The 22799-nt window shown below is 69.4% G+C and overlaps 2 protein-coding genes across 3 annotated transcripts; one reads left to right on the forward strand and one right to left on the reverse strand.

The window, feature by feature from the left end:
• The first annotated feature begins 1729 nt into the window (after window positions 1-1729).
• SCNN1D (sodium channel epithelial 1 subunit delta) lies at window positions 1730-8295 on the forward strand. Its single transcript, XM_045859357.1, has 12 exons — window positions 1730-2169; window positions 4004-4383; window positions 5093-5291; window positions 5397-5587; window positions 5754-5842; window positions 5946-6109; window positions 6236-6334; window positions 6459-6576; window positions 6697-6775; window positions 6854-6911; window positions 7056-7322; window positions 7451-8295. The coding sequence occupies exons 1-12, from the start codon at window positions 2152-2154 to the stop codon at window positions 7763-7765; spliced, it is 1977 nt and encodes a 658-aa protein (XP_045715313.1). The 5' UTR covers window positions 1730-2151; the 3' UTR covers window positions 7766-8295.
• A 1748-nt stretch (window positions 8296-10043) lies between these two features.
• On the reverse strand, window positions 10044-22675 carry ACAP3 (ArfGAP with coiled-coil, ankyrin repeat and PH domains 3). Of its 2 annotated transcripts, none has more exons than XM_045859749.1 (24): window positions 22506-22675; window positions 18814-18871; window positions 18053-18172; window positions 17800-17853; window positions 16686-16744; window positions 15964-16147; window positions 15530-15574; window positions 15343-15438; window positions 15169-15243; window positions 14673-14684; window positions 14007-14119; window positions 13866-13917; window positions 13614-13714; window positions 13430-13541; window positions 12978-13186; window positions 12818-12887; window positions 12609-12703; window positions 12327-12529; window positions 12063-12167; window positions 11176-11274; window positions 10841-11061; window positions 10540-10649; window positions 10348-10458; window positions 10044-10194 (listed from the first exon to the last, which is right to left on the reverse strand). In XM_045859749.1, exons 1-24 carry the CDS (start codon window positions 22550-22552, stop codon window positions 10047-10049), a joined length of 2499 nt encoding a protein of 832 aa, XP_045715705.1. In that variant the 5' UTR covers window positions 22553-22675; the 3' UTR covers window positions 10044-10046. The 2 variants fall into 2 exon arrangements, with proteins under 2 accessions (XP_045715705.1, XP_045715704.1); XM_045859748.1 differs by having other exon boundaries at window positions 11176-11283.
• Window positions 22676-22799: the final 124 nt, after the last annotated feature.

Genomic DNA, 22799 nt, shown 5'->3' on the forward strand with positions numbered 1-22799 from the left:
GAGACAACACCACACACTCAGCCCATCCTGGCCGGCTCGGGTCACCTCCAGGAACCCCTCTGTGGTGGCCAGAACCCCTGCCCGACACTGTGCTCGGTGCCTGGGGAGGAGAGAGGCTCCGCAGTGGCGCTGGGGAGGCCCTCACTCGCCGGTCGGGGCAGGGACCCCAGAGGGGCCAGCCTCTGCGCCCTCCAGGAAGCCCAGCGCCAGCAGAGCCCAGGCTCAGACTTCCTGTGGCATCAGAACGCCGCCCCCAGGCCAGCTCTGAGCAGCCCCTGCGGGGGAGGACGCTGAACCTGGAGGGGTCCCACAAAATGCCAGTGCCCAGGCACTCAGCCTGGAAGTGTTGGCCTCTCCACCCCCAGGCCCAGCCTTTCTCTGAGGCCCCGGCCCCTCCCCAGTGGCCCAGATGTGGGCGTGGCCCCAGCCGCTGACCTTGGGCCCCCAAGCAAGCCGTCCTCCTAGGAGCCGTAAGGAGGGTTTGGGTCCTCTGCCTAGACAAGCTCTGACTTCGGTCCCGCAGGGGGCAGGGGTCACTGCCAGCACGAGGCACGTGCCTGCCCGTCGCCAGCCCCCACCCACAGGGAGCCCCAGGCTCCTGCTCCCTGCAAGCTGCCCTTGGCTGACCAGGACCCTCAGGGGCTGCGGCCCTTCTCCAGACCCCTCGCCGGGGTCTGCAACCTTACTACGCCGGGTCTACTTACCCAGAGGGTCTGGGGCCGTCCTCTTCTGCTGACAGGCCTCCCCCAGGGCAGTGTGACCCCCCTGCCACCTTGGTCACATGACCCAGGCCCTGGCTGCGTCTGAAGGCTCCGAGGCAGGCCCCGGGAGGGGTCGGCACACCGGCGGCGACGTCAGCTGCTCCCACCTCTGAGCCCCACTGTGCACTCGAGGAAATGGGCTCCCAGCGGTTGAGTAATCCGGGAAAGGTAACAGCCAGCGAGTGACAGGGCCGTGATTCACACCCACACCCTGGCAAGTCCGGGTGAGCTCTTCCCCAGCGTGACTCCCTCTCCGGACGTCCTCAGACCCGAGACCACCACACAGCCTGTGGAGGGGGGGGACACCTAGGGCGGGAGCAGCAGGGCCGCAGCTGACTCCTCCGACCTGGGACCGCGCTGAGGCTCTGGTCATCGGACAGGGTGAGGCCTCTGGGCCACCCTGGGGACATGTTGGGACCCCAGTGGAACCAGAGATGGTGGGGCGTCCTGGGGGCAGGGGTACTGGGTTGTCCTACCTTCAGCAACCGTGTGGCCTCACACCACGACCCTCAGGCCGAGGGTTTCAGCCTCAGAGACCATGGGATTGGGGCCATGACCATGCCGTGTTGTTAGCATGTGGTGTGTGGTCTCAGCCTGTGTGTGGTCATGGTGTGTGGCGTGTCACCTCTGGGGGTAATGGGTCACCTGAGCGTGCAGGGTGTGGTCTGGGTGTCGCGTATGGCATCTTGGTGGGTGCTGGGCCGGGTGGCCTTGCTGTGTGACGGGGAGGCCGAGCCGAGAGCCCTTGGGTCCCCGAGGGCCACGCCACACTCAGGCCCCAGGTGGTTCCCACAATTAGTACCCGTCCGGGGGGTCGGGCAGCGGGCCCTGTGGACACCTGGGCTCCCGGAGCAGAGCCAGCCGCCCGCCCGGCAGCGTCCCTTGGCCGCAAACACCTGCGCTCAGAGCTGGCGGAGTGATCGGGGCTGTGGCGATGCGGCCGGGCAGCGGGCGCCGGGGCCTCGGGAGCCGGGCGCACGGGGTCTGCGGGGGGCGGGGAGAGCGCAGGGGCCTCAGCTCAGGGGCCTGAGCCTCGTGGGTCGGAGAGTCTGCTCAGTCAGTGCCCATCCGGCGTCCGAGGGGGTCCCCGCCCAGTGCCGCCTCCTCGTCCCTCTGAAACTCCTGGTCCCCAGTCGGGGTCACAGCTGCAGGCCTCGCTTCCAGGGCTCTGGGCAGGAAAGGCTCACCCAGGGGAGGCACCCCATCCCTGTCCCCGAAGGCTTCCCCTTCCGTGTCCAGAGCAGGCGGGGCTGCCCCGGGCCGCTGGCACCTCCCCAGCACCTCACTGCAAGCCAGCCTGTCATAAATAGGAGGCTGGCCAGCCAGCGTTGGGCCACATCCCTCTGTCACCTGCCGGAGCTGCCACCGTCGGGCCACCTACCGCGGGAGAATGGAGGCACCTGCACAGGTACCTGAGGTGGGCCCCCTCCCACGTGGGGCAACACGGTAGCCATGTCCTGGGGCCTCCCTGGTCTGAAGTGGAGGGGTGTGTCCCTCGTCCCTCATGTCACCGCAAACCCGTGTGCACGCGTGTGCACACAGGGGCGAGGGCTGGGCAGGCACGAAGCCCTCCTCCGTCAGGCAGCCCCTGCCCATGTGCGTGCTCACATGCGTGCGAGTGTGTGTGATGGGTGTGCACCCTGCTCCTGCTGTCGCCTCAAGTGCGTCAGGATCCTGAGTGCCCACACTCGCCCTGGTGCGTCTGCGGCCCCGTCTCCGGAAGCCCTGGAGGCTCCGAGTGGCCCTGGAGACCCCATCTCCAGGGCTGCCCTCGGCCCTGCAGCCCCCCTGGCGTGGGAGGGGCTGCTCCGGGCTGCTCCCCTGGGGCAGCGGGCACAGCGTGGTCACCAGAGTCGGAAGGCACCTTCCGGAGCCTCCTCCGGCTCACCTGCAACACAGCCGAGGGGCCTGCCTTCCCGGCGAGCCTGGGGTGGAGACGCAGGTGTGGGCAGAGCTCTGTGCCACGAGGGTCCCATCCTCAGCACCCGTGGTGGCGGGTGCTCCCGGCGGGCTGCGAGGCTAGCCGGGGGCCCACAAGCCTGAGGCCACAGGGCGGGGAGGTCCACCCATCCCATCCCGCCCTGTACCTGGGGTCCCTCAAAGCTGGGTGGCGTGCTGAGACACTCTCGTTCCCAGAGCACTTGGGAGCAGCCTGCCTGGGCACACCTTCACTCGCGGGCAGGGGGTGGGGGGGCTGGCGGAGACCCAGCAGAGGCTTCCCCTGGCTCAGCGCCCTTCCGGCTGCCCACCCCACCCCCACCCCCGCCTGCTGGTGGGCAGGGCCAGAGCTCAGCAGGCTGCGCTGGGCTATGAGGAGCCCTAGTGATTCAGACCAAGATGGGGACAGTGTGGAAAGTCCAGAGGAGCCCGTGCAGTGACTCGGCGCGTGACCAGGGCCAGCAGGCCTGGCCTGGTCACTGCCCCACATCCCTGTGCGCTGGGGGACCTGGGGCCTGGAGGTCCTGGGTCTTGGAACGCCGGAACCTCCAGGGCAGGACTGGGGACCGAGCAGGCCACGGCTCCACCTCCTGGAGCCTCAGGTCCCCAGCACTGCCCCCCCCCCACTTTTCCTGAAGCCCAAGGCCCACAGACCTGGCTTCCCCAGGGACTCAGCCCAGAGGACCGCGCCCCACCCTGAGCCCGCAACACTGAGCAGCACGCAGGCCTGACCGTTGGCCCAGATGTGGCCGACAGCCCCGCTCCATCAGTTGCGATCCACCATGGCCACGCTGGCTGCTGGGCCTTCCCAGGCCCCCCAGCCATGGGCTCTGGGCCCACCAAAACAACACAGCCTCCACCTTGAGCTGGTCGCCTGGCCTGCTCCTGCCCAGTGACCCCTGCCCCACTTGGGGGTGGGTGGCAGCAGGGAGCCACCCAGCCTGCAGCCTGCAAACAGCGCTGGGCAGGGCCCCAGCGCTGTCCCCTGCTGCCCCTGCCCCCACTGCCCAGGCTGCGCTCTGCGCTGATAAGACACGCCCGGGGAGGCCGGGTGGTGTCTGGCTGGGTGCAGCGGGGACGGGACAGCTGCAGGTCCGGCCCTAGCGCGGACAGGCCTTCGAGGTGCAGCCGGCTGGGCCATGCCACCGGAGGGCCGAAGGGCACAGCTGTCCCGGGACAACTGTCCCTCTCCCAGGGACAGAATGGAAGTCCAGCTGGCGGGACCAGGGGTGGGGGGCGGGTAGAGAGGCCTGGGTGGGGGTCCGGATGGGTCAGGCCCTGCTGAAGTTCGAATCTTCACGCAGGCTGGAGCCATGGCCCAAGCAGCTGGTGAGGGGCCCGGGACCTGCAAGTGTCCCCAGGCCCAGCCGCCGCCGCCGCCGCCGCCGCCTGACGAGGAGGCCAGGGAGGGGCTGCTGGAGCTGCCCAGCTCCTTCAAGGAGCTGTTCACCTTCTTCTGCGCCAACGCCACCATGCACGGCGCGACCCGCCTGGTCTGCAGCCAGAACCACCTGAGGAAGGCGTTCTGGGGGCTGCTGTTCCTGGGCACCCTGGGCGCCCTCTACTGGCAGTTTGGGCTCCTCTTCGAGCAGTACTGGCGCCACCCCGTCATCCTGACCATGTCGGTGCACTCGGACCGGAGGCTCTTCCCCTCCGTCACTCTGTGCAACTTGAACCCACACCGGTGAGGGCGGGCTGGGGGCGGGACCAGGGCTCCTGACCCCTCACCTCTGCAGCCTGTGGCTCCGCTCCAGGGGTGCCGGGCTGTGGAGGACTCCACCTCTCCCCACCCCTGATGCCCTCAGGGACCTCTGAGACCTCCGCCCCCTAGGGGTGGGGGTTAAGAGAGAAGAAGCAGCCCTGCCCAGGTGGTTTGGTTGGTTAGAGTGTTGCTCCCGTGCACCAGGAGCTTGCAGGTTCGATTCCCAGTCAGGGCACATACCTAGGTTGCAGGTCTAATCAATGTTACTTTCTCCTTCCCGTCTCCCTAAAGTCAATAAAAACATGCCTTCAGGTGAGAATTTTAAAGAGAGAGAGGGCCCTGGCTGGTGTGGCTCAGTGGATTGAGCGCAGGCCCTAGAACCAAAGAGTCACCGGTTTGATTCCCAGCCAGGGCACAGGCCTGGGGTGCAGGCCAGGTCTCCAGCAGGGGGCGCACGAGAGGCAACCACACATTGAAGTTTCCCTCCCTCTCGTTCTCCCTCTGCTTCCCGCTCTCTGGAAAATAAATAAATAAAATCTTTTTAAAAATAAAAAATATGAAAAAGAGAGAAAATGAAGAGCCAGGCGAAGCTCGGCGTGATGCCCAGGAGACGGATGGCGGGGCGTGGTGGGGCGGGGGGCGGGGGAGCCCACCCCGGCGGACTCTGATGCACCTCGCCGCTCCCTCGCAGGCCCAGACTGGCGCGCCGAGCCTTGCAGGCTCTGGACGAGTTTGCCCGCGAGAACATCTACGCCCTCTACCAGTTCAACTTCAGCCACAGTGGGGACGCCCCCCGTGCGCAGGCACCGGGCCCAGAGCCCGCCTTCCAGCTGGACCGCACAGTCCGCCTGCAGAGGCTGGACCGCCAGAACGAAGTGGGCTTCAGGCTGGTGAGCGCGCCGCGCAGCGCTGCGGGGGGCGGGGGCGGGGCCGGGGCCGGGGCCGGGGCCGGGGCCGGGGCCGGGGCCGGTGCTGAGCTCGCATCCCTCCCCCAGTGCAACAGCACTGGTGGCGACTGCTTCTACCGCGCCTACTCGTCGGGCGTGAAGGCCGTGCGCGCCTGGTACCTCTTCCACTACGTCAACATCCTGGCTGCGCTGCCCGCGGACCGCGAGGACAGCCACCACAGCCACGGCGACCACTTCGTCTACTCCTGCCGCTACCACAGCCAGGACTGCCAGGCCCAGTGAGTGGGGGCGGGGCTGCAGCTGCTCCCCTCGGCCCCACCCACCGGGCCTGGGTGCCGCCCACGGGGCCCAGGGCAAACAGCTCCCTAGGGAGATAAGGCGGGCTGGGGCCCTGGCTGAGAGCGCTCGGGCTCGAGCTGCTCTGAGCGTGGCCCCTGGTTCCAGGCACTTCCAGACCTTCCACCACCCCGTCTACGGCAGCTGCTACACCTTCAACAGCGAGTGGGCCGCCCAGCGCGCGGGCATCACTCACGGTCAGTGCCGGCTGGGGCCGGCTGCGGGCGGGGCCGGCTGCGGGTGGGGCGCTGCTGCCCGCCAGGCCTCACCCCCCCATCCCCCCACCCCCGTCTCGCGCAGGCATCAGCCTAGTGCTCAGGGCAGAGCAGCAGGACCACCTCCCGCTGCTGTCCACGGAGGCCGGCATCAAGGTCATGGTTCACAAGCGCAACCACACCCCCTTCCTGGAGCACCAAGGCTTCAGCATCCGCCCAGGGACTGAGACCACCATCCGCATCCGAGAGGTGCCACGGCCCCCCGGGGGGCGGAGGAGGGACCCCAGCCCTCAACCCCGACGCCCCACCCAGCCCTGGGGCTCTCGGGCGAGGCGAGGGTGGTTCGGTGGGACTGAGGCCTCGCCCTCCCGGCAGGATGAAGTGCACCGGCTGGGGAGCCCCTACGGCGACTGCACGGACGGCGTGCGGGACGCGGAAGTCCCGCTGCTGTACAACAGCTCCTACACCATGCAGGTGCGGCGGGGAGTGGGTGGGAGACGGCCGGGGAGGGCAGCAGGCGGCAGGTGGACGGCCCGAGGGGAGAGGGGAGGGATGGCTGCCCCCTGGACCCCAGCGCCGGCCCCTGCCGCCCCTGCAGGCCTGCCTCGTGTCCTGCTTCCAGCAGCTGATGCTGGACACCTGCTCCTGTGGCTACTACTTCTACCCCCTGCCCCCCGGGGCTCCGTACTGCAGCTCCTCGACGCACCCAGCCTGGGGTGAGCCCAGCCCACCGCCCGCCCGCCCACCCACCCACACCCGCCTGCCTGTCAGCCTGCAAACCTCCCCGCCACCCCTGGGTCGCTCCTAGTGGGCTCACCTTTGACCCCCTTCCCCAGGCCATTGCTTCTACCGCCTCTACAGAGAACTGGAGACCCACCAGCTTCCTTGCACCTCACGCTGCCCCAGGCCCTGCAGGTGAGTGGGGAGTACTGGGGTCAGGGGTCACCACCCTGGGCGCCACAGCAGGGGTTTGACAGGGTCTGTCTCTGCTAGGGAGTCTTCTTACAAGCTCTCTGCGGGAACCTCCAGGTGGCCTTCCTCCAAGTCAAGGGTGAGTGCCCTGAGGGCTGGGGTGCGGGTCCCACAGGGCCCAGCCTGGACCAGCCTCTGCCCCCGGGGTCCCTGCCCGTACACCACCCGGCAGTGCCTCGAAGGCTGGGGTGAGCGGCAGCCTCAGGGAGCCTTCTGTGTGCAGGACTGGATCCTGGCCGAGCTGGGCAAGCAGAGGCCCGGGAGCCCGAGCCCGAGCCCCAGGAGGGGGCACTCCTCCTCCGCAAGTCCCGACCGGGTCCCTCGCCGCTCCAGCCCTGCCCTTCAGTGCCCCCAGGGAGGGGCCCCGCCGTGCAGGCCCTGGGCCCAGCCCCGCCCGCCTCTGCCCAACCCCAGGAGCAACGTGGCCAAAGTGAACATCTTCTACCAGGAGCTCAACTACCGCACGGTGGACGAGACGCCTGTGTACTCGGTGAGGGGGCCAGGGCGGGGCAGCGGCTGGCCGGACACAGGGGGCACCACCCCTGCACAGCCCTGCACACGGGGGTGCGCCCGTGCACGAGGCCCCAGGCGCCGCTCACGGCCCCCCAATGCCAACAGGTGCCGCAGCTGCTGTCAGCCATGGGCGGCCTCTGGAGCCTGTGGTTCGGCTCATCTGTCCTCTCCGTCCTGGAGCTGCTGGAGCTGCTGCTCGACGCCACAGCCCTCGCCCTGCTGCTGGGCTGCCGCTGTCTTTACCGCGCACTGGGGTCCCAGCCCGTGGCCATCCACCCTGAGCCGGAGGCCAACCAGCTGCCCAGTGACTGCAGCCGTGACGTCCGACGCCCAGGGGCCCAGCCGGCAGTGCTTCCCGGGGCTCTGGCACGAGTCTCAGCTGAAGAGTTAGGTCAAGTGTGTGTCTGCCAAGACTCCTGACGCTGAGCCAGCCTGAACTTACAGTCTCAGCTGGGCGCTGTAGCAGCGGTGGGCTCTCTTGGCTGCCCAGGGTCAGCACCAGACCAGCGCCAGAGGGTCTCCCTGGCCAGCAGAGCAAAGCCTAGGGCCCAGGAAGCAGTAGTATCAGAGCCCAAGGGCTGGCAGGCAGGCCTAGGGCACCCAGCACATCAGGGTCCCTGGCCAGTACGGCTGCCCTGCCTACCGGTGGCCTCCCGGTTCTCAAGGAGCTGGGGGCAGGGAGGAGAGGAGCACCCCCACCACTCTGGATTCCCGTTCCAGACGCGACTGCCCGTGCTCGCGTGTATGGTGGTGAGCACGCCCATGCACGTGCGCGCTGGCATGTGCGCGTGCCTACGTGTGTATCCATGTACGTGTGATGCCTCGGGGGACGCCTCCACACAGGAGTGTGTCTGTGTTGGGCTTCGTGTGTTCGCCTGCACCGACACGTCTGCCTGCACCGGCATGTGGGTGTGCACGAGCGTGAGACAGAGCCTCCCCCCACTCAGGGCGGGGGGAGGGCAGGGCCAGTCCGAGGCACTTGATGGCCTTGGGCTGCTTTGCAATAAAACCGTTGATCCCACCCGGTGGCTGGAGCACGTGCCTGCCTCCCCCATCACCCTTTGCGCACGAGCCGAAAGCCTCAGGCTACACCGCCACGCTCCTCGGAGCCACGGTCACTCGGGGGCCTGGGGGACAGGAGGGCACTGAGCACGGGAGCGCAGGGCTGGGCTCCCCCGAGGGCCCAGACCGTCCTGGCCCGCCCGTTGGCCTCCACCCTCCCTCCTGCCCGGAGCCTCACTGCAGGCCAGAGAAGGGCGGACGGGCCTGGGAACAGGGGTGTCAGGAGCCAGTGTTCATCAACACCGCCCCAGGCCCCCCCATGAGGCTTCTGGGTTCTGCCTTATTGCCTCCTTTTGGGCCCTGCTGCTATCCCGCCCAGCCACCCTCAGGAAAGGCAGGGGACCCCGAGACGCCCGCGGCCCAGCTGAGACCGTGGAGTGAGGTGGGGAGCGACGACAGGCCGCAGTGCGCGTGGCAGTTTATTACCGAGCGATCCGGGGGGGCAGGCCCGCCAGCCTGCGGTGCAGGCGCGAGGCCCCGGCAGGCAGTGGGGCGGGAAGTGGGGACAGAGCTCAAGCAGGGAGACAGGAAGGAGTTAATTCTGCTCATCAGGGGTCACAGCCAGCAGGTGAGGGACTTGGGCGGCCCGGTCAGTGCCCACCTTGCCGCCCATGGAGCCTCCTTGGGCAGCCTTTGCATAGTGACCAGCCAACTGGCCTTGGCCTGATCGAGGGCCCGAGTTGGGCAGAGGCTCAGCTGCTGCCCCAGGGCTCCCAGAACAGGGGGCGCAGGAGGCATCGTGGGCCCTGGGGAGTGAGCTGAAGGGCCCGGCCCGTCCGAGGGCCTGGCCTGCGCCATGGGCTGGCGAGTAGGGGCAGAGCTGCAGGGGCCTCCCCGGCAGCAGGCAGAGCTGGGGTCAAGGTGCTCCTCCAGGGTCCGCAGAGGGAGGAGGCGAGAGCGAGGTGGCTGCAGGAAGTCCCTCGGTCCGAGAGAATGCACTGAACGCAGGGTGCAGCGCGCCAGAGCCCTTCACGCACCTGTTCTGAGCCGAGGACCTCTGGGGGAGGCAGGGCCTGGTCCAGGGCCACCAGCGAGGGGCCCACGTGGCCAGCCACGTGGCCTCGGGACGCCCGCGTCCAGCCAGGGCTGAGGCTCCATGCCAGACGTGCCCCCCAGCACCAGAGAAGCCCAGCCTGGACGCCGGGGTCACTAAGTGAGGTACACGGGTTGTTCCCTGGATGGGCTGCCCCTTCTGCCTTGCAGGGAGCTGGTGGCCGGCCACCAGCCTCAGGGCCTCGTGGAGGGGCTCTGGGGGTGTGCAGGAGGGACCTAACTAGCAGGTCGCTATCTGGGGCAATAAGAGTGGGGGCACAAGATGACGCAGGCCCCTGGGACAGAGGGCACAAGGTGACACGGGCCCCGAGGACGGGAGCACGAGGCGACACAGAGCCTTGAGGGTAGTTTGTGACAGGAGCACCCCGGGCTGCCACGCCAGGAGGAGTCCACTGAAGACACAGGGTCCCGCATGGGGTGAGGGGCACCAGACGATGCAGCACCTCGGGGGAACACGGGGCTTCAGGAGGCTCAGTGCTGGGCCCCTCCCCCGGCCCTGCGGTTTGTGGCTGCTCCGAGGAGGGCAGAGCAGGCTGCGGGGGCCCCTGGACTCGGGACAAGGGCCAGGTGGCCAGGTCCACCCGCCCTAGCTTTCCTCCAGGTGGAGGCTGATGAACTCCTGAATGCACCTGCGGTACTGAAGCTCGGTGGGGCTGCTGCCCGCCAGGGAGCCCGGCTGGCCCGAGGGCGCCTCGGCCTCTCGCATCTCCTCGGCCATGCGCGCCAGACGGAGCCTGCGGAAAGCGTAGGGTGAGGGCGCCCCGCCCACACACGGTGCCCCACCCACCCAGAGCCCCGCCCCAGCGGTACCACACCCCCACACCCCCACACCCCCACACGCAGTGCCCCCACCCCCCGCGACGCCCCCTTCCGGCCTGCGCGCTCACAGCGTAACGATGTCAGCATTAGCCTCCTGGATCGCGATGCTCAGCGGGTCCTGCTGCTCATGGTCCAAAGCGTGCTGGTCGGCGCCCCGCTTCAAGAACAGGCAGACTTGGCTGAAGGGCAGAGGAGACGAGTTGGGACGCGCCCAGGCGATAGGGCCCCAAAACCGAACAGGAGGAGCAGCTGGGACTCACCCGGTGTGGCCCAGAAGCGTGGCGTGGTGCAGGGGCGCCCGGCCCCGGCTGTCTCTTTGGTTCACGTCCGCTCCGTTTTGCAGGAGGAATTCACAGATGATCAAAGAGCCCTGGAGAGCCCGGGGCCGATCAGACTGAGCCCAGGGATGGCCCCTGCGAGGGCCTGGGCACCCCCCGCCAGACCGAGCCCTGTCTACTGCAGGGCAGAAGGGGGTTCCTGTGGAGAAGCTCCCAAAGGAGCAGGCTGGGAGATGCCCACGTGTCAGTGTGCTCCTGCGTCTGGCCGCCCAGCCCTACTCACCCCTATCACGGCCTGCACCAGTGGCGTCTTGCCCTCGTCCTCTGCGTCTGCCCAGTTGACCTCGGCCCCGTGGGCCAGCGCCGCGGCCAGCGCGGGGAGGTCGCGGGTACGCGCGGCACGGTGCGCCAGAAGTCCCGGGTGCAGCTCACGCACGTCCGCCAGGCCCCAGGCCTCCGCCTCTCCATCAGCCTCGCCGCTGGACTCCTCTGACTCCGCGCCCTCTGCGGGGAGGGGCGGGACAGTCAGGGTGCAGACCTGCCCCGAGCAGGGGGAGGGGGGGAGGGGAGGGGAGGGCAGGGGAGGGGCGGACGCAGAGGTGGGAAGTGTGCACCCACCCTCCTCAGTGACGCTGTCCACTACGGAGCCCACGCCGAGGGCCAAGACGTCCGAGCTGCCGTCGGAACTACCCCCTAAGCCACTGTCGCTGCTCAGACCTGTGGGGTCCGTGGGCAGAGGGGGTCCTGAGCATCCCCGACTCCTCTCCAAACCCCAGCTATCCTCCAGGGAATGCCCCCCCCACCGGGATGGGAGAGGGGGAGAAAACAAGTCCCCGGCAGCACCTGCCCCTTCCCCCCACAACCCCTCCAGGCAGGTCACCCCCAGCAGGACAGTGCACATGTGCAGGCGGTAGGTGTCCAGCTCTGTCTGCGGCCAGCGCACGCTAGGAGGTCCCTGCCCAGCGACTGGGTCTCGGCCAAGCCCTGGAGATGGGGCCCCAGGTGGCACTGGGGGAGCTCGTGGCCCAGTTCACCAAGGGCAGCCTTTGCAGAAGAGCCCATAGTCAGGGATGGTGAAGCAGCGCCCTCTGCTGTCCACGGCCACCCCATCAGCCCTGCCGACTCCTGGCCGAGGCCCATGCCATCTGCCCACACTGCCTGGGAAGGCTGCAGACACACACCTGCATGCACACCCAGATACACGCTCCCGTGTGCACACGGCACATGTACACTCACGCATCCCTTGAGGGTCTCGGCCTTGGCCTTCGAGTCGGTGTGGCCCAAAGGTCCTCGACGCACTGTCCCGGGCCGTAGCTTGGCCCCGTCCTCCCCACCCCCAGATCAGCCTCCCTAGACACCAGCTCTGAGCCCGTCCCTCCGGCAAAGACCCCCGTGCTGCCAGTTCCCCAGCAAGTGGCCATGACGCCCCTCCCCCACAGTGAGCCACGCTGGGTCCAGGGGCGGGCTCAGGGGTGGGCAGCGGGCGGGGCGCGTGCAGCACTTACTGCGAGGACCGGCGGCAGCAGCCCCTGCGTCAAAATAGGAGAAGAGAGAGTCCAGCTCGTCGGGGCAGAAGAGGGAGTCCCGGCGGAACCTGCGCTCCACGGCGCCTGCGCGGGGGCGGGAGAAGCAGGGCCGTCACGCTGCGCGCCCCCGTGAGCCCCGCCTCCTGCCCGCTCTGCCTGACCTCGTAGAGCCCGGGCTTTGCGGCTCACGCCCGCTGGAGCCCTCTCCCCAGCCCCGTCCAGGTGAGCCGACAGCTCGCCCACCTGAGGACAGAGCAGCCACCGAGGGCAGGACAGGCTCCATCCGGACCTTGCGGCGGGTGGCAGGCACGCGGGGGGAGCCGTGGCGGCCGGGGCTCTTCAGCGCCCGCCAGCGCCGCGGGGCCTCCCGAGCCAGCGTGGAGGGTGGCTTCCGCAGGAACTTCCTTTCCACGTACTTGTCCTTGACCCAGGCCTCCTTGTCCTGCCTGGACCCAGGTGAGTGTGAGGCCACACTCGGGGCTGGCGCTCGCCCACCCTCCCCGCTTGCTGCGGCGCGCCCCTCACCTGGGGCTGCTGGCTGTGGGCTTCCTGCAGCCCAGCGCCTCGCACTGGGCCTCGTAGATCTGGTTCACGGTGCTGTTCCCGAGCTCACACATCAGCTAGCGGAGACAGGGTGTGCGGGCCGCAGCCCCGGTTCACAGACAGCCCTGGCTTGCAGGCCGGGCCCCACCGCCCCCTGCCCAGCCCGCGGCCTGCGGTGGCCCCGCGCCCACCTTCAGCAGCTCAGGCTCCCACGAGTCCAGGGTCAGGGACCGCACCTTGGAGCAGTGGACACCCAGGCTCCTGGAGGGCGGGGGGGCGGGGTCAGCCAGAGGGGGTTCAGCCCGTTCCCCCCGCCGGCCGGCCCGCCCGCCTGCCCGCCCGGGGACCCACCGGTGGATGCCTGAGCACTCGATGCAGAGCAGCACGCCCAGGTTGATGCTGGCCCAGCGGGGGTCCGGCTGGCCGCAGTCGCCGCACTGGCCATTGCCGGCCACACTCTGCATGCGCTGCAGCACGCTCTCGCCCTTGACGCCGCGCTCGCGGGAGTCCGAGGCGGAGTCGATGCTGCTGGTGGACGGGGACGCCGTGCGATCCAGCCTCTGCAGCGGGCGTGAGGGGCCGCTCAGCCCGTCAGGAGCTCCAGCCTCGGTTCCCCAGCGGGCCGCCTCCTCCTCCCCAACCAGAGATGCCGGCCCATTCATTGGAGGTCCCCAAAGCAAAGCCGGGACACGCTGGTGTGCTGGCGCACTCCCACGCACACACCCACGATGCGCACCCACGCCCACGCTCCCACGCAGCCTGAGCCAGGCGCACGCATGCGCGGAGGGAGCCGGCGGCCGCACCTCGCTGTAGCAGCTGTCGGGGCTCTCCCGGTAGGCGGAGGCGATGCTGGCTTGCACGGCTTGCACCCAGGCCTGCCGCAGCTTCTCGGAGTCGGCCTGCAGCATGCAACTCCTGCGGGGAGGGGGCGTCAGGCCGGGCGGGCAGGGGCTCCCCGCCCGCCCCCGCCAGGCTCCGCCTCCTCACTTGGTGGGCGACACGACCTCGAAGCAGAACCTCCGCTCGATGTCCTCGCACGGCTTCACGGAGCACAGGCGGAGGTCGTCCACCACGACCGTCAGCACGTCCTGCGGGCGGCACGAGGAGGCCCTTGCGCTCCGCACCCCACGCTGACCGCCCCTCACTGCTCTGCCCGACACCGCCAGGCTTCCCGCCCCCTGGCCACGCGGGCGATGGCGCCCGTCACTGCCCGCCCCAGGGCCCAGGCCCTGCACACACCTTCAGCTTCTTCTGGTAGACCAGCTGGCTGTTCTGGATGGAGAACCAGCGCCTGGGTGGGCGGACGGGCCAGGAGGGGTCAGGCGGGGCCAGCCGCAGGTCCACCCCACCTCCCTGCCCCCTGGGAAGGCCTGCCCTCACCGGTTCCACGTCTTGAAGGCGTTGCTGGCCCTCTTGAAGAGGTAGCCCTCCATCACCACGCCGCTGGGCGCGTCCACGTCAAACTCCGCTTTGGGCTCATCGTAGGAGAAGTCCTGGGGGTTGGAGCCGGGCCCCCGTGAATGCCCGGCCTGGGCCTGGGCAAGGCCCCTGCCCGGATCCTCCTGGGGGCGGTCACCTTACATTGCCGCTGGGGCCCCAGCGCCCAGCTCCGCCCCCTCGCCCCCAGCCTTTTAAAGACAGCAGGCTCTGGGATCAGGAAGGAAGCTGCCCCCCCGGCCCACTCCCCCATTCATGTGGCCAGCTGGGCCTGCTCCCGCCGGACAGAGCCCCGTTCACCAGGCCGGGGAGACTCTGAGTGCCGCCCTGTGTGTCTGCAGTGGGAGAGGAGGCCCGGCCACCTGCTTCCCCGGCTGAGCGGGGCCAGGAAGGCACAGCTGCTGCCGCTCCCACGGGGCATGCGTCCCGGCGCGGCCCGCGTCCTTGCTGGTGCCAGCCACGGTTTGCAGCGGAGTGCCCACAGGTGTCTGGGAGCTCCGAGGCCGGTGGGAGGTGTCCTTGGTGCTGAAGGGCCTCGGGGTGAGGGCGGGCAGAGGCCGCGCCCACTGGCCTCCCCCTGACTCCCTCCCTCTGGGGGCGCCCACTCACCTGCAGCAGTGTCTGCGGTGGCAGCGCAGGCAGGGGTGGGGGAAAGGAGAGAATGCCCGTGAGGGACAGCTCGGCCTCCAGCCACCGCCCCCCCAGCAGGCGCTCCGGGATTCTGAAACTGGCAGCACCCCCTGCAGCCCACCTCTCCCCCGGCAGGCAGCGTGGGGGCGACAGCCTGGCAGTGGAAGCCGGCGACGGAGGCCCCCCCCCGTTGCCGCTGGCCTGGAAGGAAGGCCCAGAGTGTGTGCACTGAAGGCTGACCCTCTGCCTGCCTCTGTCCTGACCTCTGAGCAACCACAGGGCCGCCCCCCACTCCTGCTCCCTTGCGTGGAGGCCCTAGATGGGGACCCAGCAAGAGGGGGGCAGGCCTTGGGGAGGGAAGGAGCGTGTGCCCGCCGTGGGCCTTGCAGCTCCGCAGGATGGAGAGAGTTGGAGGTGGTGGCCTCTTGGGGTCCCGCCCCCCACCCCCAGCAGGCAGGGCAGGGCAGGGCCTCACCCGCTGCTGGATGGCCGCATGCCTGTGCTCCATCTCCCGCTTCTCCACTGCTGAGTCGATCACCAGCTGGTCCAGCTGCGGGGGGGGAGGTACATCAGGGAGGGAAAGGGGGCCCTCCCGCCGGGACCCTGCCTGCGCCCCCCCCCCACCCCGCCCGCCCGCCGGCCGGCCCACCTCGGCCGCCAGCTTCTGCATGTAGGGGTCCAGCTGGTGCAGCAGGCTGTAGCCCTGCCGGAAGAAGCTGTGCTGGGCGTGCATGAAGGACAGCATCTGCGGGGCGGGGGGGACCGGTGAGGCCGCCGCACCCGGACTCCAGGGCAGCGCCCACCTGCCCGCCCGCCTGCCCTCTCCCGGCACTCACGGAGTCCAAGATCTCGAACTTCTTCTTCGCCTGGAGCACGTTGATCTGCCGGGGGAGGGGAAGCAGGGGCGGCGTGCTGAGGTGGCGGCGGCCCACAGCCTGCATCTGCCCCAGAGTCCCCGAGGCCCCTCCTGGCTCCCCTGCCCCTGCACTGGCCACGCCCGCCCTCCCAGGCCCGGAGTCGGTGCTCAGGGGTCCCCCCCAGGGGCAAAGGCAGGGGTTCTCACCCCTGCTCTGGGGCCCTGCAGACCCGCCCCCAGGTCTCCCCGGGCTCCGACCCCGCAGCCTGCCGCCCCCACACCCCTCCCAAGATCCGACACCGAAGGTTTTCTCCGGCCAGAGATGCTCCCGGCCCAGACGCCCGCTCTGCCAGTCCGCAGGAGCCCAGGCCCCGCCCCCGCCCCCAGGGCCCGCCCCCGAGCCCGGCGGCGGACCTGCAGCACGTAGTCCAGCGCCAGGTGGCGGAAGCACTTGCGGGTGAGGGTCAGGGCGCCCGTGGCCTCCTCCACCTCGTGCGGCCGGTGCCTCGGGGCCTGGGCGTTCCGCACCAGGGACAGCTCCAGGTCCTCCCGCACTTTGTCAAACTGCTTCTTGGTCTCCTTGAACTTCCGCACGTCACTGCGGGGTGGGGGGTGTCCCGTCAGGGCTCCCAGGAGGGCCGAACGCAGGGTCTCCGCCTTCACAACATGCCCCCCCAGGGCTCCTGGCCACCCTCCGCACTCCCGGGAAGGCCCCCCTCCTTCCCTCATCGAGGGCCCCCCATGCCCTCCATCACCTCACGCGCAGAGTTGGTCCAGCCCAGGGCGGTCCCCAGCTTTGACCCAGACCCAGACTCACACACCTGACCTCAACGTGGCTCCGCTCAGGGGCACAGTAGGCACCCCGCTGCCCACGCAGGCGCGGGGCTCAGACCCCCGCCCAGCCCTCCCCTCCCCGCTGACCCCTTCTGTGTCCTCGGCCTCACCTCGCACCCCAGGCCCTCTTCCTGCCCTCCAGCCCAGTCCCACTTCCAAGCCTTTGCCCTTGTAGGACCCCCCACCCCCCATGGTCCTGAGGCCCCTCCTGAGCAGGCCCAGGACCCCCCCAGATGCAGCTTAGCTGTGTCGGCTCCCCACTCCAGGGCAGACGCACGGTGCACCCCCCCTCGGCCACTCACTCTTTGATGAAGTTGTGGAGCTGCTGCCGCACGGACCTCTGGGCCTGGTCAAACAGGATCTGGGGGGCAGAGGACAGCGGGGTGTCAGCTGCCTACCCCCACAGCACCCCAGGGGCCCGGCCCCATCCCTCACAGGGGAGACCTAGGGAACGCCCCACCCAGCCCAGCCTGGGCCCCAGCCGGGCATCCCCACACAGCCGGCCTCCCAGGGTCTGGGCGTGGGTGTGGCCCCCCAGGCCTGGGCTGGTGCCCAGAGGCGACAGCTGTGACCACCTGCCCATGTCCGCTCTGGCTCCCGGCCAGACTGGAGGCCAGATGGGCCCCCCGGTGCGGCCCCCGGGCACACGGGCCCCACAGGGCAGGCACACACAGAGCACCTGCGTGGTGACACCCGCCGCCCCTGGCCCTGGGAGGCCCCCTCGAGGGTGACGCCCCCTGGCAGAGGGGCCAGGTCGGAGCTGGGGCTCCCGAAGAACCAGGCCTGGGGGTGGGGGATGGCGGTCGCCGGGGGCTGGGGCGCTCCCCACAGCAGTTATGGGACCCGGATTCAGATGTGGCTACGTGGGGGCCCTATCTGGAAGCAGGCAGACAGACCCAGCAGGACAAGCTGTTTCCAGCTAGTTTATTTCTGAACTTCCCCTGTGGGGGGCAGGGCTCCTTGTTTAGTCTGGGGCTCTGGCTCCCAGGCCAATGTCCGGCCACCCACGTGCGCCTCAGGCCCTGCTCCGCGTGTCTGTGCGGGGGGCACCGAGGCCTGGAGGTCACCCAGCCCCAGCCCAGGGGGGCAGCGAGGTCAGAGTTGTCCAGGGCCATGGGGTCAGCCTGGGAGGGGTCTTCTGCTGGGGACCCCTGCCTGGCTGGAGGCCCTGGATGACCCCCCAAGGCCTCTCCCACCCTGAGCACCCCGGCCCGCAGGCCTGGGCTGCACTGCCACTTCTCCCGTGCTCTCCACGGCCTGGCCCTCACCCGGGTCACGGCAGAGACCCCCACGGATGTCCCCGCCCCACAGACAGAACAAGCCGACACACGGCCGCCCTCCGAGCTGGCCGGCCAGCCGGCGGAGCGGCCTCGGACAGGCCCCTGAGCACGTCGCCCCCGCGCTGGCCGGGCTTACCATGTGGTAGTTGACCGTCTCCTGGAGGCTGTCTCCAAACCTCTGCAGACATTCCTGGGGGGCAGCGTGGGGAGACCCCTCACTCAGGCGGGACGGCTGTGCCCTGCCCCACGCGGCCAGCACCTCCCCTGCCACAGGCCAGAGAAACACCCCTGCCACCCAGCCCAGAAGCCCACCCACCCCCAGGGCCTGGGCAGCCTCGAGGGGCCGCCTGGCCGTGCCCACTCCCGACCCGGGGCGGCCGTCCCCTCACCGAGATGACCGTGTCGCCCTGGCACTGCTGCGACAGGTCCCGGACGCCGCTCACAAAGAGCCTGTTGGCTGTGACATAGGCCTTGCCAGCCTCGATCAGGCCGCTGCACAGCTTCACCAGCTGCAGGCGGGATGGGGCGACACTCAGGCCAGCGGCTGTTGCCAGCCCACCCCACCACCGGGAGGCTGGGGCGGCGGTGCCCGGAACACAGCCCCCTCAAGCAGCCCCAGGCCAGGAGGGACTGGACTGCCCGCCCACCCTCCGCTCTGAGCCCCCTGGGCACTCGGCTGCACGGTGCCACCACCCTGGGCCTTGGCCCCAGAGTAGGAGGTCGGAGCAGGACACGGCTGGGGCAGCCCTGTGGTCCCGCCCCAAAGCCAGCAAGACCAGCCGCTGAGGGGGCTCAGGGCCACTGACCCTCCTCCCCCTGGCCCCCACGTCAGCCCCAGCCTGGTCCCTCAGTGGCACCGGCCCCCAGCAGCTGTCTCCTGCCCTGAAGACACCCTGGAGGGGACCCACCAAGGCCCGCCACACCTGATGGGGACGCGGGGGGGCACACGCGCTCAGTGCGTGCCGCAGCTGGGATGGGCATGGTAGGCACAGCTGGGACGGTGGGGACACGGCCGCGTCTCGTGCATGGCACACAGGCTGCACGCCCCAGGTGCAACCCCGGTGTGCCCACACGCTCGCACACACACACACAGGTGGCCAGGCGTGAGGGGTGGAGCGCGGCCCGGGGCCCGTGCACCCTGGCCCCTCACCTTGTCCAGCTTGGCCTCGATCTCGACCACATCGGTCTCCACCTCGTCGATAGTTGCCCTGCAACGGGAACGGGGCAGCCAGGTCGGCCTGCAGCCAGCCACCCTGACCTCACGTCCGGCTGCATCTTCGCCTCCCCGTGCTCCCCCTGAGGGGGCTGCCGGGCTGCTGGCTGCTTGCCCCCACCTGCTGACCTGTGCCCCGAGGTCCACAGGCAGGCCCAGAAATGGAGGCTGGGAGAGGCTGCCACTGCCTGGGAAGAGGAGCCAGGGCAGGGACACAGGTCCAGCTGACTCCAGAGCTGCCCAGCGCCCACCTGAACCAGCGGCCAGAAGAGGCCCAGTTGGGTGTGATACCCCCTCTGGGGCCGGGCTGCTGCAGCCACGCCCCAGGGTATAGAGGTCAGACGAGCCCGAGGACAGAGGGAGGGGCTGGAGTCCCCGAGAAGGTGTGGGCTGGGGGTGGGGACAAGGGAGGTCAGCCACCCTCCTGCCCGGCCCCGGGGCCCAGAGGGACAGTCCCTCCGGAGCCTGGTAGCCCCCGTGGCAAACGCATCTCAGTCGGAACCCAGGGCACCGGACGGCCGTTCTCTCTGATTTCCTCAGCACCGAGACCCCCGACTCCCCCAACCTCAAAACACAGACCGGCAGGCGTGCCAGGAGACGGGGCTGGGTCCGGCTGGGAGGAACCCACTCCCCCGGGGCCGCCTGACAATGGGCCACCTCGGGGAGGGGAGAGTTAACGCATGACATCACCGAGAAGCCTCGGACAGGAGAATCCCCGGAAGGCAGAGGCAGATGGATCGGGCACGTGACATCCCCCCTCCCCTTCATGCTCCAGGAACAGGAAACAGAAAAATCAGGCCAGGATCCCGGTGCCCCCCCACCACTCAGCTGGTGAGCTAGGCCCATCTGGCCTCCTGTGGACGAGGGGCAGCTGGAATGGGCTCGGGCCCCAGGGACAGGTCTTGGGCGGGGTCAGGTGGAGGGAGGTGGGCGGGGGGGGGTGCATGGCAGGGTTTCCCAGGCCTGGGGGCAGGACCTGGCCCCTCACAGAGGGTGTCGCTCAGCATGATCTCCATCAGAAGCGGGGGAGGGAGGGGCACCACCCAGGGGCCTCGGAAGTTCCCCACCAGCCACCCGGTGGGACACGGGCTCCTCTCTGAGCAGCACCCAGTCCCCCCCGAGGGGCTCAGGGCGCTACCTGCCGGAGCAGAGACGGCTCAGAGAGGCTGTCTGCCCGGCCTGGAGGGGACCCAGGCCCCCGTGAGTGCCCTGAAGCCCACCCAGGCCTGTCCTTCGGAACTGCCTGGAGGTGTGGCCTGAGGAGTGTGTTTCTGACAGTGGAGGCTGGGACCCCAAGGACCCTGACCCCGCCGTAGCCTCTTCCTTCCCCCTCAGACGGGCGGGGAGCAGGGAAGGACCACCCACCCGGAAGAGGGTGCTGCAGAGGGAGACAGAGCTCTGCAGCCCCAGCCGGCCAAGTGCCCTGGGCAGCCGTGCAGAGTGCTGCCACCCTGGGGCCTGGGCTCCTGGTCCCTGGAGTGCAGCAGGGTGAGGCTGCTCCGGGAGCCGGCTCTCCTTCCCTGGCCCCTGAGGCCTCCTCCCCTGCCCTCCCTCCAGGATTTCCTCAGCAGCTTGAAGGATGGGAAGGAGGGAGGGGCCAGTCACCCCCCCCCCAAGAGCTGTGACTCAGTGCCTGAAGCCCCGCCCACGGGAGGGGGCACCAAGAACAAGGGGTGGGTGGAGGCCCTAGGCCTGTCTCGAAGAGTCCGGACCCCTTAGCCAGAGGCATCTGGGGTCTCCCCAGGCCAAGAGTGCACAGGCAGGGTCCTCCTCCCCAGGGCTGCGGCCAAGGGCCCTGCAGCACTGACCACATCCTCCTGGCCTGCCACACCCTGACCCGCCCAGCCCAGGCCAGCCTCCAGGAAGCCTGGGTTACAGTCTCAGCTGTACCTGAAGCCGAGCAGACGGGGGCACCTCGGGGTTGCCTCAAAACCCCACTAAATCTCATGCAAACCCCAAAACCCTAAAACCCAGAGAGAGGCTTCTGTGGCCCAGGGTCCTCATGGGTCCACTGAGCCCCTCCCCCAGGCCCCACTGGGCACTTTCCCAAGGGCAGCCCCTCCCTGCCAGAGGGAGCCGGTCAAAGCCACCGCACCCACTGCGGTGCCACAGGCAGAACAGGCTGCCCTGGGAGGAAGGCTGGGAGGTGAGTGAGGTGCTGCCACCCGATCTGACCAGGCAAGGTGGGGAGGAGGAGCGGGAAGCTCAGAGGGAGGGGCCAGGGTAAGGCCAGCGGGCCTCGGCCAGGACCAAGCCCCTAGCTGAGGCCCTGGCTACACCTCCCCCCAGCCTGGGTCCCGGAGGACAGTGGGCAAAGGCGGGGCCGGGATCCTGAGCGCCTCACCTCCCCTCCCTCAGTCGGTCAGCAGCAGAGGACGGGCGAACAGGGAAGGTCGCCGCTTACTGCTCTCCCAGGGCCTGGGGCCACTCTCTGGGCCGACTGGACCCCTCACCCCCAGCCTCCCTTGTGAGGGGCTGTGCAGGAGGCGGGCCCCGGGGCCCCGGGCAGGAGCGACCCCGGTGCCTCACTTCTGTGTGCACACACACAGGCCCTCCGGCTGGTGCCCCCGAGATGAAGCACACACAACACATACGAGCAAGCACACGTGTGCTCAGATGTATGGTAGATGTGCTCCTGTGCCATCCCATGTGCATGCACACAACAGCATACTGCACACATGGTCACACATGCAGAGACATGTGTCCCTGTGCTGGTGTATACGTGAGCAAAACAACATGTATGTCTAGTGCCAACACTCACACCAGAGTGATAAACAGTGTGTGTGTGTGTGTGTGCACACCAAGAAGCGACACATGACATGCATGCTTCCATCACTAGCCTACACACATGTGTTGAGCACGCCAGCACAGGGGCACAGCTCACCCACACAGTCATGTCCAGGGTCTGGCACAAGACGGGGTGCAGACGGACATAGCTCCCACGTGTGCACCTGGCGCACAGGAGGTGCTCGGTCACAGCAGACATGTGCACACAGTGGAGGTGTGTTGCACACAGATGAACACGCCTGCACTCCCACAAAGCCCTGAAAACACAGACCCAGGGCAGGCCACAGGCCACAGCCTCCAACCGGGTCTGCTTGGCCCAGCCCCCGCCCCTCCCCTCCGGGTGCCGAGTTCACCCTGCCAAGCAGCCACCCCAGACCCTACATGTGGCTCCAGCTGGCTGCCCCCTCTGCGCACTCTGGGCACACGGACCCAGACAGAATCCGGGGACGGACGCCCCGTGAGCCCAGACAGCCCTGGCCGCAGCAGGACTGCAGGGCCGGGAAGGGTCTCAGCCGTGTACAGGTGGTCGGCACGAAGGTGCAGACACAAAGCGGGGGTGGACACTCCCACGGAGAGGTGGCCAGCCCGCGGCAGCCCCGCCCCCACGCGCGCGCCCTCCGCGCGAGGTGACCAGCACAAGGGACATCTTTTGTTCCGTCCCCTCGTCCCGGGGCGCTGCGGGCTTTGTCGGAGACGGGGTCCTCCAGCTTCCGTCACTGGCTTCCCCGTCGGGCACAAAGCGGGCACCGACGCCCCCGCCCCGCGCCCATCCTCGGCCGCCCCGGGTGCCCCGAGGGGGCGGCGACCCCGGCGCCCACAAAGGGCGCGCCCCGCGGGCGCACCTGAAGCGCGGCGAGTCCTTGATGCACTCCTCGAACTCCACCGTCATGGCTGCGGCGGCGCTCACTGGCACGAGGACCGCGGTGCCCCGAGCGGCATCCTCAGCCAGCTCGGCCCGCTCGTCCGCCCGCCCGCGCCGCGCTCCGCGCCCGCCCGCCCCGGAATGAGGCCGCGGTGCAGCCACCCCGCCCCGCCTGTCACCGCCGGGGAGCGTCGCCAAAGTCCTCAGCGTGCGCGCGCCGTCCGCTGTCACCGCCGGGGAGCGTCACCAAAGTTCACCACCCGCGGGCGCCGCC

Source organism: Phyllostomus hastatus, unplaced genomic scaffold (genome assembly GCF_019186645.2).
Source record: "Phyllostomus hastatus isolate PE091 unplaced genomic scaffold, TTU_PhHast_1.1 phas_scaffold_182, whole genome shotgun sequence".
NCBI lineage: Eukaryota > Metazoa > Chordata > Mammalia > Chiroptera > Phyllostomidae > Phyllostomus > Phyllostomus hastatus.